Source organism: Prenolepis imparis, unplaced genomic scaffold, assembly GCF_030444845.1.
Source record: "Prenolepis imparis isolate NDT839.2.m4 unplaced genomic scaffold, iyPreImpa1.0 SCAF_7, whole genome shotgun sequence".
NCBI lineage: Eukaryota > Metazoa > Arthropoda > Insecta > Hymenoptera > Formicidae > Prenolepis > Prenolepis imparis.
Window position 1 is genome coordinate 8,923,656 of NW_028141165.1, and position 16,947 is coordinate 8,940,602.

The following is a 16,947-nucleotide window of genomic DNA, read 5'->3' on the forward strand; positions in this document are numbered from 1 at the left end:
ATTCGAGAAAAATGCACGCCAATATCCGCGCAAATACTCTTGCAATTCTAGCGTTCGTTATCGAAATTATTGGCCATATATAAGACACTTGTTTCTACGAAGATTATTAACCAAACAGTATCTCTCTCTATATTGTAATATTTTGTCGGTCGTAATTGAACAAGACTTCTTACGACCCTATCGCGATCGCGATCGTATAATTGATACAACGTAATTGTTACGTTTAATTAAGTTGCCAATAAATTCTCCCGGTTAATCTATAAATAATGCGCGTTTAATATTAATCCCGCCTTCAATGAGATTCAACGACGTTATTAAATGTAAGAGTAATTTCGCGATCTTCTTTCTCTATCTATTTCTTCGGCGGTGAAGTGTATGAAGCCGATCACCGAAGCTCCGCAAAATGAATGGATTAAGTGGATCGTTTATAGCAAGATAGATCGTTTAAGGCAAATCGTCGAGTGCCAAGTGCACTTGCACAGTCTTACACGTATCGCAGATATCCCAGAACAGGTCGTAGCTGGAATATTTACGATGGCACGAACGAGTTCACGAGTTAATCTCGAAGGATGAGATCCTGTCTCTCTTTCTTTTCCTTTCCTGCTTCTCCCAAGACTCGTCCTTCGAGAGCCGGGGCAAAGCTTTCTCACAAGCTGACGCTCAAAGAATTAAAGCTCCTTTCGTTCGATGCTGAATGCGAATCGAACGATGCATTCAATACCTTCAACGGAGGATGGAAGGGGAATGTGCATTTACGAGATGCATTACTTCGTGCAATTTCACTTCGATTCCAATATACGGCCGCACGAAATTAAGTATTAATCCGCGAAGCCCCTCGATGATTTAATATGTTAACGAGGATGCGAAACTTGATCAATTTCTTTCCTATGCATCCCGGCAAAAATGCCAAGCATCCGAGAACTTAGCGGAAGTTAAGAAAAGCGAAAAATCACTCGGTGGAGAAGCATTGCATTATGTGGGCAGATAGGATAGTTCCTCAATTGCAGCATATTTTTCCCTAAATAATGAACTTCCGAGAAATGTGCAGCGTATAAATTACAAATTAATCTTCGCGCAATCAGAAACGAATATCTATACGCCAACGCGGGTGATAAATATTCCGCACTACTTTCTGTAGATGTGTGTGTGTGTGTATATCTTTCCGCGTGTGAAAATCTTCCACGTAAGGTGAAACTCGACGTTAAACTCTTAATGACGAGCGCCCCATGGATTAGTAAACGCGATTCTCACGCGTCGGGCAGTTTAGATAAATTTTTTGAACGAGCGGAGGAAAATACTCGATAATATGTATTTCGATTTGCATGAAGCGAGTCCGTTCTTGTTTGGCGCGTGGGTCGCGAAGGCATCCGCTGCTCGCGGATAATATAAGTGAAAGGAGCGATGCAATTCGCGAACGATCGTTTCATCCGAACGCGAAGAAAGGACCGAGGATTCGAGGAACGCGAGTTGCAACTACGCGTTCATCTTAATTAAGAGTCAATTAAATCTAATGAACTTGAAGAGAACGTATAAGAAGAGGGAGATGTATAAGGAGATATTAATTAATTAAACGCTTTTTTAGACAAAAAAATTCAATAGAAACTCTTTTCAAGACAATACTAGATTTTAGAGACTTGGAAATGTATGTATATGTTTCAAAATTGTGTCCCTTATAATAAAGCATTTTTTTCTCTATAATAATTTTTAATTGTAAATATATCTTTCCTGTATATATACAAAAAATAAGACAGATTTATTGGAGTATTTTTTTCGTTAAATTATTTCCTATATAAATCTTCATCGAACGATTAAAGATGATGATAAAAGAGAGGCGCAGAGAAGATAAAATCTTGAATGTCAAAGCTTTTAATCAAGTCTGATAAACTGTTGACATTGACTGTTGAACTATTTAGGGAACGGTGCGAATATCGGAACAATGGGCGGACTTAGCAATGTCGTCGCTAATGACTGTCGTATATTTTGATTTCTATTCGGTCGTCCTTTGTAATTGCAAACAGGTAGACTCCGCGCGCGAGGAGAGAACACACATGACGAGAGAGACCTCTCTTCCTTAGCATTTCCATACAATAGCGGGGAAAAGACGGTGTTTATTGCGAGATATCCGGTGATGGCCTCCAACCGATAACGAGGCCAGGATGAAAGATGTTGAAAGACCCGTATACGAGGAGAGTATCGCGTCTAGATCAGATTTTCGCGACGAGGATACGTCACTGTGCATTACGTCTCCTTTGTAAATACAAAATATTTTAAATGTCGAAACTAAACGCTATTATGTGGCACAAGTGTAACATGAACAAAGCGAAAATCGCCGAGGAACGCGGTAAAGTTGTGGATAAAGTTTCGTAATAAGCGCGAAAGCGCGCGACGGCTTGCCCGAATTCTTTTTTCCACAGCCAATCGATATTTCCTCCGCCGTTTCTTGCCGACACGCGTGTGCGTGAGGGTGTATTTACGGAAAGCTGAAATTTTTCATCGACGGCGGCCGAGCGGATGGGGTCACGCATGGTCGCTCAGCCTGAACAGTCCACCGGCTGAATACTTTATCGTGACGTCACACTCGCTACGGTCACTGCCTGAATTATTCACTATTCCTTCGTTTCTAGTCGTTTCAGCGACGCCGCGTGCAATCTCGCACGAAAGTTTGTTTTTACGCACGCGGTGCGGGTTTTATCGGGCTCTCGCAGAGACGAGATCTAGCAATAAAAGTCCAACTGAAACTGCGCCACGATTTTTTTTTTTCCATTCATCGCCCGTCTCTTCATTGTGAAATCTTAAAAATGGGGAAATGTTAGACTTTAGATCGATTAGAAATACTACAAGACAGAGAACACTGTGTCAAGGCGCCGCTGCATTTGCGAGCTTCGAAAGCGAACATTCCGGGATGTAATCAAAGGCGATCCTTGTAACGAGTTATCCGCGAAGGACGGCTCTACGGCCGTCCGTTAATAACTACAACGATGTTCGGTGCCGTGCGATAGCTATCGAAAATTAGATAGAAAATTGCCTTCGTCCTATTCGACTTTAGCCGCGGCGGTTTCATTAAATTCTTTGAGAGATGCGGAATCGATAGATTCCGCTGGATGCTATCGCGCGGTATCTCATTGCGTGCGGCAAACAACTGCTGCACGGTATATCGATTAAGCGTGGAAAAAGAAGGCAAGAACGCGCAAGAAGGATAAAATGATAGGATCCGAGGATTAATAGCGCAATTTTTTCATCAGCGTCGAGGCCAGGGACGAGATATAATTTTCGTTCATTGCTTAGAGGTGGAAAATGTGGAAAATGAAGCGTGCTTTGTTTCAAATCCGCGCTCCGAGATCCCTCCTTCGTGACCTTTTCTCAATGCCTCGATGCTTCTGATTTATGAGTCGCTCACCATCGTTCTCTCGGAAACTCGACAACATTATTCGCCGGCCAATATCCCACGCCAAGATGGAGAATATCCTCCAGTCTCTCTCGGTTAAGGTTGCATAATAATCTATGCGGCGAAGATATAATAAATCGCCGCTTCGTTGGATATTAATAGTCGTCGCTGTGGATTTTTTTCGTTTCGCCTATCGTTATTTTTGTCGCTAGTTTGGTGATCCTTGACCAAGAGTCATGAATGCTACGGAAGGATAATTGATCGCTCGCAAAAGATAATTAATCGCCGCAATGTTATTTTAAAACGACAAAAATCGGTTTATTAATTATCGCGCCCGACATGAAATATCGTTTAGATCGAAGTTCTCTATTCTGCTGAATTAATTTATAAATCAGGACGCAAAATTATGGCGAATTTTATCACGAAGAGGCAATATTATTTCTGTTAATTAGATCACGATATAATAATCGTAAAATAATAAATAATAAATAACAAGAATTATATGAAAATAAAATTACTTGGTTGATCGCGAAAATTTACTCGATATATAGATTTAAAAAATTTGCTGAAATTATATATAAAAAAAAAGACATACTTTTTTTAAGACTGACTATATTGTTTATAAAAATTCGCACAGTGCCAAACAAAAGGAGACGGTAGAAAATCGTGCGAATATATCAGAGAAAGAAAAAACAGGAAAGTCGGTAGAAGGAGGTTTGTAGGACTATGCCGATTACGATTGAATTGAATTAATTAACCGAGGCGCGATGGATTACATCAAAGATCCCATTATATAGTTCGTTTAACGTGGAATATCTTTTAAAAACGCCGCCATTATAACGTCGGACGTATTATTAATCGGCATAAGTACTCTCTTCGCAATGAGCGGAATAGCGTAAAATTCGTAATAACACGCTCGCATGCCAGCAGCAACGTCCCGTGATTAATCGCGGGAAGCTATCGACGCTCGCGTTTTCTGATGCGTTTTGTACCTCGTTCGCGTCCATCCATCCGGTGTCTCGTTTCCCGGGCGACGCACGTGGACCGATCTATCTATATCTATCGTACACGCGAGATCTTCGATCTGCATCTCATCTCGAAGCATTCTCTGTAGAATCGCGATTTCGGAAAAGTGCTCCGCAACTTGTCTCCCTCGTCTGTATCTTTTTTTTTCTCTCTTTCGAAAACCCGTTTCAGTCATTTTTCTTCACAATTACTCTCTTCTAGCAGCAGTTATTAGTGCGTTAGAAACGAGCGAATTCTTATTAAGTAAAGTAAAATGAAATACTCTCTCTCTCTCTCTCTCTCTCTCTCTCTCTCTCTTGGCAACGTTAATAAATCTATAAAATCTGCTCCGCGAATTTGGTTTTAAGTTATACAACATTGGGGAAAATTCTTCGGGATTTCCGTAAAAAAAAATTTGGAAAATTTTCTGTAATATTTTTTTCTTCTTTGATATTATAAAAGTCCCTGATATTCTCAAAACTATTCATAGTTGATGCGGTATTGCAATCAATCGTAATATAATGTTTAAAGTATTTGAGAGTTTGAGGAGATGTGTAAATAACACAAGTCTTTTTCTTTCTTGTTGCAGCAATGCCAATTGCTGAAAAAGGAAAACCGGAGGTTGCAAAGCGCCTTCCTGCAAAACGTCTTTCTTCAAGCGCGAGTCGACACGCTCCAATGGCAGGTCAAACAGGTTCGTAATCGTGCGAAAAGTTGAAAATCTTCAGAAGAAGAAGAAGAAGAGGAGGAGGAAGCGATCGATAAGATAATCGCAACCGGTTTACCTCGCTCCGATTATTCGATATCGCGTCACGTAACAACCGGTCGACTAGTTTTCCCCCTCGATAATTCGCGCACGATTTTTGTCTAGCCGACTTTTCCTGTTTCATTATCATTCTCATTTCATGAATGAACTTACGCGCACGCATTTCGCGATTTAGCGAAAAAACTATAAACTTTAAAACCACGTAATTATTTTTATCAGCACTTATCTCTAATTTCACAAATTAAATTATTCCTCGCTTGATATCAATAGATCGCCGCAACAAAGTGACGGGAGTGAAAATTGTTTCGTCTCGTTTGTTCGCAGATCGAATCGAACAGGCAAATGTATCGCTCTACGATGGAACAGGTCGCCCATTTCTTGGGCCGGGTTCACAGGAGCCTGGAAATTCTACACAGCAAGGAAAACACCAAGGATAAGAGACGCGTGCCGCGTAGTCGCAGCGTACACACGGTAGTGAATGCGGATCCCTCGCCGAATCGCGGTACCGCGACACCGTCGTCCTCCTCATCGACGTCCTCGCCGTTCACGCGCGCCAAATCGGTCACGCAGATTAGCACGCCGAACGCTATCTGCTTCCGCGAGTTCACCTGGTCAGTTCTGCGAAGGAATGACCCGGTGCACTGCACATCGCCACGCGCCAAGCCACCCCAGGATCTCAACAAGACGAATAACGTTCCCGATAGTATCGCTTATCGCGAACCCAAGCAGACGGAGATGAATCCGGACGAGATACCGCCGGAGAAATTGTCTCAGGACGCATTTAGGTGCGTGCGAAAGAGTCCCATTATTCACAGATTAAACTATTAATTAATATATGTAATAAATTAATTTAATTATTAAGTATTTTAATTAAATCGTTTAATGATTTAATTAATTAAACGATTTTTAAAATATTTTAATTATTAGTATATTGATATATCGTTATCTTTTTTTATTAAAACAATATTAATGTATTAAATCTGAATGTGTTTTGGCACAGGTTACTGAGGACCGTCGAATCTTTGCTGGCGATGCGAGAGCCCGATCTCGCGAGAGTGACGCCGATCGAGGACAACGGATCCTTCCCGTCCCCGACAGTGGACCATCGTAATCACGATACATCTCTGTCCCTAGCGAGCGGTAACTTTGCCAATTCGACGATGCTGCAGGAGGCTACCTATGCTCCCGGCAACGATCACGGAAACGAATCCATCAGCAGCGGTCAGCAGGACGACAGTAGATCGACGAGCCTTATCAAACCATCTGTCAACGAGTTCGCTCGAAATCTGCACGCCTTCGCGCCAAGCGTGAGGAGATCGCCCGACACCGCCTCCTGGAACTCGAGTAGCAGTAAAACGACCGAGGAAGAAGACACCGTCGCTCTTGCCACACCGTCAAATGGAACTACGTCAAACGATACGCCTTCCTCGACGCTCAGTCGAAGCGCGAAGCGGCTGGAGAAGAAGGAATCTAGTCCAGGCAACTTGACCGGCAAGACTTTCAAGGTGAAGCCGGCCAGCAGCCCGGTGAGCAGCGCCGAGGGCGAGAGCGGGTTCTTTTCGATCAGCTCCTTCCAGGAGGTCGGCCTGCCGCCTTCGGCGGCCGTGCCGATCACCCCCGTCAAGGGCTGCCACACCGAGGTAGGCTTGCCAGAAGTGCCTCTCGACAAGGCCAGACACCGAAGATGGTCCTCCACCCCGGCCGAGATCCAGGCACTCTTCAAGCATCACCGGGCGAGTTTCGGCGGGTCGCCGCAAACCGCAACCGAGTCCGTCAGCGTCTGTTGGGTTTGAGTTTCCCCCCGCGGAAGATATGATCGCGCCGAATACGATCCCACCGCACTCTACGATCGTCGTGATCTCTCCGGCGGAATTTCGCAGACTGGATTCTCTCGAAACCACGAGCCCCCGATTTACATAATCGATTTTCAGGAATAATATTTAGATAGAACGATAGAGAATATTCAAGTAAGTAGTACTCGAGTAAGATTGTAAATAACTTCCTTACACGCGGTCTCTATTCTTACGTTGATAAGATATGTAGAGTCGTAGTGTTGATATATAGTAGCTGCGATTCGTTTAGTCGAATGCATTAAGAATGCGGATAGAAAATAAGGAATTTATATACGCCTGCGTAATCGAATTTCGTAGATAATGCGGGAGCCATTTTATAAATGTAGAAAAGAAGAATACTGTAGATTCTGAGATTATCAGCCATATCTCTCGTAATTTCGCGAATTCCGTATCAGTATCGATGAAACTTTGCCCGTCTGCAAACTCTGCGCAATTATCGATGACATTGCACCTTGTACACTGCAGTTTTGTTCGTTCTCTAGAAAATTATTTATTGGCGAGCTTTCAAAAGCCTGACATGTTAAGTGCGAATGACAATCGTTCTCATTTGATCGTAATCGATTGTTTAATTAGTCATTATTTAATAACTTAATTAAATTGTTATTTGACTCGCATGTGTTGATTTCATCTAATTTTCGAAATTAACGAAAAAATTAACAAAAAAGTAATTTTAATTAATTTATATTACTGTGTCGCAGTATAATTTAAGTTAATGTAATTTGATATATTAAATGAGCGTAACATTTACATTCGGAAGAGAAAGAATGCAAGAAAGATACACGCGCAAAAAGAGAAATTTTTCTATTTTAATCAATAAATTGAAATCTGCTGCATATGCTTTTTTTTTTGCAAAAACTTATATTTTGCATTATTGTCTCCGTTATCCCATGTTTCTTGTGCATGTTAATATCAGATATAAGATGTTTTTAGTTTATCCACAGCTATGTTATTTAACTATCGAAATCGATTTGCTCGCATGCGACTATTGTAACAATGATTATTTAATTTATTTCACGATATGACATTCAAATTTTTGATATTCTTCGAAACTGATAGATGAAAATCTCACAACTTTATTTTGATTATATAACTATATAAGGCTGCGTATTGTACTGTAATCCAACAAGGCCAACAAGGGTAATCTCTTTAAGTAACGAAATAACGCGTGATCTATTATATGAGACTATCATAGATTTAGAATTTATAATGCTGTTCTCTGTGTATATTTCTCATTGTGCGTAATTTGTCACATTTTCATTCGTAATTATATAATACAGCTGAATATCATGCCACTGTGTTTTGGTCCTTTGCATCTTACTTTTGCTTTTCTCTACATAAGTCCTTTATATTTATTATTATATTTTAATATAATTATGTTGAATATCCTAAGGATTCTTGAGACCTTTGCATGTTTAATAATTTTCACTGCAGTTGCATCATTAAAGAGACAAATGACGTAAAAAGTGCGTAAAACGAACGTAAATTTCAGTCTTATTTTTTTGAAATGATTATCTCGCGATTACTTATGTGTTATATACTCTTTTTAACATTCATATATCTTTATAAACGAGAAACTGAGTGCTACAGACATCTAGCAGAGAGATATAAAGCTGCTGACGGCAACCAGATATGCATGCATCTGAATGCACTTATCATTCGATAGGAGCTTGAGTTATCTTATCTATGAAGATTTAACGAGTTAACACGCATCAAGTGTCTTTTTCAGTTACGTGAAGTGATAGCTCTTACCGAGATAGATTATTATTACATACAAAAAGTTTTTTTTCTTCAAATAACCAATGTGTCACAAATCGATATCTAAGCATATATAGCTAAATATATTAATGTATGCAATAACAAAAAATAGATTTGATTCATTCAAGCAATTCGAGTTCTCATCAAGTAGATCGCTATAGTATTTTAGAAATTTTTTATCATTATTGAATTAGATAATAATTCATCTGATAAGAATCTGGATATAATCCAAATTAAAAAATTGTATCGCTGTTAAATGAATGATAGTATTGTGACATTAAAACGAAAGAACTTTCAATAAAGTTGAGCGTTCAATCTTTTGTGCAGCATGTTAATGTTTAAAGTGCGATATAAGTAAAATCGCGGACTAATTTGATCGAAGAAGTACAACGATATTCATTCATAATTTATTCATTAACAAAGCGCGACGATACCATGTCGATTCTACCGGACAAATCGAATCATCTTTCTAATCTTGTTGGGGCAGAAATCTGAACGAGATAACCATAGATGACCCCAATATCTGCTGAGCGCGTACTCGTAAAGATCCACCTTATCGGAGACGGTCACAAAAATCATATATTCAACACGTATCTTCGGATACGCCTACACAACACAGATCTAAGCCTCCTGATTCCCGATGTTCAGCGCGCTATCATTTGACTTTCTCTCTTCGATACATAGGAAAATACCTAATCGCGACCCCCGGACAGTTGATGATTTTACGATTATTAGAATTATTACGCAAAGGACCAGGACGAGGACGAGGGGGACCAGAGCTCTCGTCGAGATCAAAGGCGCGATCGAACCGAAGAATTCGGCAGCGATCGACGTCGGGTTTCTGGGGTTTCGCGATGCGGCGTCGCGTTGCGGCCCCGTTAATGCGGGATCGCGGACAAGAGAGCGGGGTCGCGCGGCTGCGCGCGCAGGCAAGCTTGATAACGCTGACTGAGACAGGATAGGCAAGGCAAGGCAAGGGAAGGCGAGCACTCTCGGGTCGGGTGCTCGTTATCAGTGCGGCAGGCGTCGGCAGGCTTAAAACGGCACTCGGTCCGCCAGTCGGCCAGGAGATCGCGCCACGAGGCGAGCCACTTTTAGATTGATTTTCAAGAGCACCGCCAAGAGCCACGGGGCCAGCGCTCCGCGTTTATTTTAACGCGCCCAGAGGAGCGGGTACAGGGAAAGATATAGGGACATAGAGTGCGGGAGAGCAACGTGACGGCGTGAGGCGAGAGAGAGGTTCGGACGATAGGCCTCTCCTATCCGCGGGCGCAAGACCGGTCCGGTCCGAGACACACGCTGCTGGTACAGTCGTATATATATTTTTTCGATCGTGCCTGTCTCTGCTAGTTCAGGAGACAACACTCGGCACTCGTCGCGTGTGTGTCACCGCGAAGAAATACGCGTACATACATATCTCTGCCTGTATCTGTCTGTCTGTCCGTCTCTTCTCTCTCTCTCTCTCGTTTTCTCTTTGATCATCACTAGTCGCTGGTCGGTCGATTCGCTCTTTCGGACTCGCGTTCTCCGCTCCGCTTCGTGCCTTCTTCTCCACTATCTATATTCTATATATTCCTGCGCGCGATTGTGTGTGCCATCGAGAGTGCGTCCTCGCGCGTGTGTGCCGCGGCAATATAGGTGCCCCCGAGGTGTGCGGCTAAGTAGGCTTCGTGGCGCAGTGCGTGAAATGAGTGACAAGGACCGCTCCTCTCCCACTCTCGTCGAAAACAGTCTCAAGTCGCTGCTCGACCAGCCCAGCATATTTCCGCTGATCGGTAAGTGCTCCGACAATTTTGCCAATGGATAGGATAATCGCCTGTCTTACACGCGCGCGCGTGTTATGCATTATAATATTGACCTTTCGGCGCCGAGAGATATAGTCCCGTAGCCGCGATCTCCGAGCGTTCTCCGTTCTCCACTCGCTCTTTCCCATCCCTTCTCCCTGCTCCCTACTGTGCTCCGGATTCAAATGAGAATTCACAGAGACGCACGCGCGCGTGTATAAACACGCCAATTATTAATTTTTGCATCTGTATACCTAGTTAGCGCGCGCTACGTCTTCTACGTCTACTCGTCGTCGTTCGCCGGTCGCGCAAAAGCACGTGATTTTCACGCTAGCCGCGCGCGCGCCGGTTACGCTCTTTCGCAAAAATATATATATGTATATGCCGCTTCTATCCTTCGAAATACGCGCAAACACGCACAGCTACCACAGCGCGGACTGGCGGACGATCACGCGAGCGCATTAATGCGTATAGCACGCACACGCGTCACGGAAGTTTGAATATTCCACGCGACTTTGTATGCATATTTGAATTTCTCAAATTCGCTACCAGGAGCTCGCATTTTTCCCTATTGTCGAATCACGCGACTCGGCCAAGGAGGGCCAAAGTGCAAAGGGTGAGATCGCGAAAGAGGAGCGGATAGAGACAAGGAGAGAGAAAAAAAGGGAGAGAGAGAGAGAGAGAAAGATGGACGGAAGACGACGAGCTCGTGTGTGCTCATCGTCATTGCGCCGACGCTGCTGGTCTGCCGATTAACCTCGTTTAGACCCCGTGGCTTACCACGTGACTAGCTATGCCAGCCTTACCTCGCAACCCGAACATATCCAACCTACACGCTCGATTCCGCTTCGCTTCGGCGGAGCGCGAGCGTGGAGGCGACTAATCTTACACGACATGGCTGAGGAGAGACCATGAGGGAAGCCATACGATAGTGTTCCAACGTCTTCCGCGAAGGGGGACGAAAGTTGGTTGACTTGGAAGTAATCGATGAGGGAATTCAAAAATTCTACAAGTTATTAACATTTAATTTAATCTTCGAAATTCAAAGGGATTGACTCGAAATATTTCGCATCTTCCGCCTCTCGTTCCTTCCTTTCCATTTCGATTTTTTCATCAAACGAAACAATTATTTTCCTTCATCCGAGTAGAGGTATTTTAGAGCAAATCCTTTTATATTTCGCATCAAAAATATTCGACTGCATCGTGATATTTATCTTTATATTGTAAAAATAATTATGAGAAGATTGTTCGTTCAGTCGTTTATGAATATAAAATTGTTAATTCAAGAAGTTTATAGTTTCAGAAAGAAGCAGAAAGATGTCCAGAAATTTTTGATTTATGATTCGAAGACATCGAATGTATTTTTATAAAACTTAATTCCCTTTATTCTTGGATTTAAAAAGAAGATGAAAATTAAAGTTAATGAACTGAATTCGTTCGTTATTTAAATTTCACAATTACCGAGCTTTTTATTTTATTTTTCTTATTCGTTAATTCGCTGCAATAATCTCTCTGCCTTTTATGTAGAAAAGAAGGAAAGAAACGTTCACGTAAATCAACGCAGAAATACACACATTTTGCGAAGTTGCACTAGAAAAAGTATACATCGTACAGTTAATTCCACTTAATTCATCTATTTTTTTCCGGTTAATTACGGATGCGCGTTTTCCAGGAAGCAGTGTGTACCGTTTGATGTAAGTTGCAATCGGATGATGTAATTTTTGCGATGCAACTCGTTTCGTTCCAAGCGATACACGAAACTAGTTACACAGCCGAATAGGAAGTAACTCGTTACTCGTCGACTCAGGAAACCGTCCCTAATTCGCTACCTCGTCGAATCGTATTATTAATGCAATGCAGATTAAATAATTAGTATCAAACGTATCATGCGTGCGCGCGCGAGGGAGATCGCTCGATTTTTTTTACTCCGAGTTTGCGGTCAGCGATGTAATATATATTACACTTTTTCATCGCAGGTAGATTACAAAGTCCGCTTGAATTGCTTTCCCGATTGTGCGAAACGCGATTATCTAAAGTGGGCTCCGATCTCGTTTCAGACCAAAACGAACGAAAATGTGTGACGCTATATTTTTGATTTTTTAATTTTTTACAATCGCGTTTTATACAGAATCCGATCGATGTGTAGTACGACTCGTTGGTTTATTTTTTATCTCGATTATTATTATTTTTTATATCGCCGTAGAAAAATATACGCTAAATTTTCGGAGCAAAAATAAACTTTCGTCGCTAGAATAAATCGGCCTCGAATTCAATTGGCACTCTGTTCGCTGCTCACGCGAGCTCAAGTTTGGGGGGAAAAATGCGTTCTCGTCGTCGTCGCGATATCTTCTTGATAAAAGATACTATGTAGCTGCAAACATGTATATGATATATCACGACAGAAGGCAAACGCTTCGCATTACTCTCTCTCTGATACTGCAGTGTCGTAAGAACTAAATCCCCTTACGTGTATCCACACGCAGATGGCTTGTAGTGAGTGAGAGTCTATTTATTTTTGATATTACGGCATAACGCGACGTTAAAAGCGATTCGTATTGTGATAGTGAGCATAATGTAGTGATTTTTTTTAAACCAGTATCTTACACTGATATTTTGATCCACGCAGCATTTATTCCGCTCTCATTATAAACATAGTCTATGGAATATAATAATAAAAAATCGATCGTATATATGTAATCCAAAATATCATGCTAAATAAAATCAACAATTTCTCTTTACACGCACACACATACACAAAGAGAGAGATTGCCGATTTTATTTAGTATAACATTTTTAAATTACATATATAAATCGTGTATATCATATATACGATATTTCAGATCGCTCTCTCGACTTTAAGACGCTCGCACGCAGGCAATAGAGCTTCTAATCGTGTGGCCTACATTTAGAGAATTCCTTCGATTTGATACAGAAATATGTGTGAGTTCAGCTGGGGTTTAACGGACCCGCGATGCTCATGCTTTAGGATTTAAATTATTGCTGGTCGATGTAACGTTATGCGGAAACGTGAAACAAGACGCACCGGGGGTTCCCGAAGGGACGAGGCAGACTGCACCTCGTATTTATGCCGATCAATAGGAGGGATATAAACGAGAGTAATGGTAGAATGGCAGAGAGCCAGGGAGGTCCCAGACTTTCCAATTCGGCCAATAATGCCGTATAATGGCATACCTCTGTTTATTTGTCTTTTGATTGTTTCCAATTTTATATATATCCTTCTTTCGCTCTTGATATTTGATTTCTCTGCTTTCAATTTGCCTGTCTTTTTCTCCTACTGCACATAAAACACGCTTCTCAAATACAATTATCAATTAAGAACCGTGGACATTAATTAAAATTAATTGGAATCTTGATTTTTTCTTTATATTTATTTCAAGATCCTATTTTCTGTTAATAATGTTTATTTATTATTTATTTGTTTTATTGAGATCTATTAAAATGTCAAATATTTTTATTTTAAATTTAAAAAATATATATGCAATTATTTTTCTATACGTACACAGGGTGTGATTGTAAGAATAATTCTCTTTTATTTGTTCCTTAGCTCGAATAAAAGATTGGCGTACTATTTGCTTTAACTCAATGCGTCAGTAAGTGATCGATGTCACTTATGGTCACTGTCGCGGACGTCATCGTTAGTGACCCTACGATTGTCGACGACGAGAAATGCAAGTCGGCGAGTAGACGCCGATAAGTCGCGCGTGCTAAGCGCCGTTTCATTTTTCATTCACATTCACGATCGATATAACTTATGTCGCTATTGCTTTCTTATATTGTCTGGGATCGCGAAATAAACCGCAGATTTACGCACGTATTGTTAATAAGGTATATAGACAAATAAATAACTTGTTATTATTGTATATCGTGATCAAAGCCTAATCTTAAGCTATTGTTATTTTGATAAGTTTATAATAATTGTCGTTTTTTATTTCTCAAAAGATAAATCGGCAAAACTTTATAATAAAATGTTTTCAATGAAAATATATGTCTATAAAAATTATATAGCCTTTATAGTACTACTATTTCATTTGTCTTAGCTACTTATTTTCGAAACTAACTATATACTTAATATACACATCGTAAAACGACAAAAAAATGTATATTTAGCAATATATGTCACTATATATACACATATTTACTATATAATTCTGCCTTCCTAAACCATTAAGAAAATCTCTCATTTTAGAAACCATCAATCACTTATGTGTTAAAAACAATTTTTCTTATTTTTTCTGATTTTAGACACCCTTGTCACGTGCAAAATAAAAAAAATACACGCGGTAAATGTTTAGTCGCTTTTATTCTCAAGGTCTTAAGGTCTTAATGGTCGGATAAATAGTTTTAAATTCCATCAGCAGGGCTTTAATGATTTGACAAGTATAATATGTCGCGGTTATAAATCGTCACCTCAAGGATAATTTATTTAAAGTGAATGTCTCACGAATTGCGGGCTCGTTTTAATCCTCAACCACGGAAAAAGCTACGGTTCGATAATTCGCTCGTGAATTTGAAAGGGCTTTATATGTATGTATATTCTGCAAGTACTAATTCTCGCTTTTGGGTAATTATCGGCAGATGAATCGCATCGAAAGCTTAGCAACGGCATTACATCCTGATCTCTACCGCGGCTCGTGTTCTTTCACAATATGTTGGACGATTATTTTTGGCGTGCCAGGTCCGTACACACGTCAATCTGTTTGATGGATAGACTGGAAGATCAGAAAAGAGTACCGACAACTCTCTCGAATATATGGCTCGGCATAGTGGAGCCGGCTTCGCGTGCGACGCAGCTGAGGAAATAATCGCATCGATTTAATTTGTACTTTGTACCAACTGTATTTCCATCAATTTCCGCGATATTCCTGATACTTTATTTTCTTATATATTAAAATATATATATATATATACTATATATCAAATATATTATAATTTATAAAATTAAATTATTTATTTCATTTAATGTTTTATTTAATACTTTCAATATAATATATTTGAATTAAATAAAATAAATAATTTAATTAAGAAATTAAATTATTTATTTTATTTAATTCAAATATATTATATTATAAACAGATATATATGTATATAAAATTATTTTAATATATTTTCAATTAAATAGAAGTTTTTAATAATTTGCAAAAAAAGACTCTTATCTGATAACGATCTTGTCGTACAGAAGATTATCTCTTGTTTGATTATAAATTTCACATTTTGTCTGATGAAACTGATTAGTCGACTTGCAGAGCGGGATTATTTCGACTTTACCAAAGTCGAAAAATATGATAGAACGAGAAACAATCGATTATCTCGGCATCATTCTTCGAATGAAATAATAGTCACATAATAGTCACAATAGTGCGAACTTTATGGTGCATTAGATAGCCGTTTGATCGTTTTAAGTTGGCTCCAACATCTACCATTCGCCAACAACTGTCGGTTTTCGATGTCGTTCTAAGTCGTTCGTAAATCGTACGCGCGAAGACCAAGGTAAAGGTTAATTACCTTGTTTCTCCCGTCTTCGATGACGATTTCTACGATCGCGATAACGTCTTGTAAACACTTGCTTATTGAATTAAAAGAAATCAATGAAAACATCTTATTAAATTATAAAGCCATAATCTTTTCGAAATTAAGAATTAGCTGTAAAATTTTTTGTATACCTTTTTCCTATTTTATTTATTTTATTTTCTAATAAAAAATTAAGAAAAAAAATAAGAAATTTAATAAAAAATTTTTTTAATAAAAATTAAAGCATGTAACGAGAATTTTATTTTTATTGACCTTTATATATCAAGATATTCTCTGATATTCGTGAGAATTCATTTTCGCAAATTAACTTCCTGTCTATTCTTTTTAACCCATCATTTTTTTTTTTGCAAAGACACGTTGAAAGCGCTAACGACGCTTTAATGATCGAAGATAATGATTCTCAAAATTATATCTTATATTTCACTATTATTAGCCGTAGGCCAATCGGAGAGATTATTCGTTGCGTCTCGTATACCTCTAACTATTTCAAGGTCTCTCGCGATATCCGCGAGTCTCTCTTAAGAAACGTTTAGCACCGCGCGATTTTGCTCGTTAGCACGTGTTGCTCGACTCTCGTCGAAGTACTCATCCACCAACTTTTTTCGTATGTTGACAGAGTAGAGAAGATTTGCGAAGAGATTATATTTCGACGCATACATCGGCTATACATGTTTCACGGAAATTTCGGTAAATAATAAGCAACGATAAATTCTTATGTTTTGTTAACCAGTTCTTTCGCGGACTTGTGAGTTAGCTGAGTAAAATTTATCTAACTAGGAAATTGTTCGCGGAACAATAAACTTATCAGTTGGAACATTAGTGTTTCAGTTTCAGCGAGTATTAATTTAG

The 16,947-nt window shown here is 39.8% G+C and overlaps 3 protein-coding genes across 7 annotated transcripts in view; 2 read left to right on the plus strand and 1 right to left on the minus strand.

The window, feature by feature from the left end:
- The window catches only part of LOC145939113 (uncharacterized), a 27,241-nt gene extending 18,374 nt beyond the window's left edge, over positions 1 to 8,867 (plus strand). The window contains exons 3-5 of the mRNA XM_083043263.1: positions 4,980 to 5,084; positions 5,481 to 5,941; positions 6,157 to 8,867. Coding sequence (XP_082899389.1) covers positions 4,980 to 5,084; positions 5,481 to 5,941; positions 6,157 to 6,949 — 1,359 coding nt within the window. The 3' untranslated portion in view covers positions 6,950 to 8,867. The remainder of the gene's footprint in view (positions 1 to 4,979; positions 5,085 to 5,480; positions 5,942 to 6,156) is intronic.
- Positions 1 to 16,947, minus strand: part of Med27 (mediator complex subunit 27) — a 146,301-nt gene that overhangs the window by 32,813 nt on the left and 96,541 nt on the right. The gene's annotated exons all lie outside the window — the stretch shown is intronic.
- The window catches only part of LOC145939114 (thyrotroph embryonic factor), a 68,362-nt gene continuing 61,185 nt past the window's right edge, over positions 9,771 to 16,947 (plus strand). For 2 of the 4 annotated variants that reach the window (XM_083043270.1, XM_083043271.1), the window contains exon 1: positions 9,771 to 10,539. In XM_083043270.1, the coding sequence (XP_082899396.1) occupies positions 10,452 to 10,539 (88 nt within the window). In that variant the 5' untranslated portion in view covers positions 9,771 to 10,451. The remainder of the gene's footprint in view (positions 10,540 to 16,947) is intronic. The other 2 variants (XM_083043272.1, XM_083043273.1) reach the window with 2 other exon arrangements.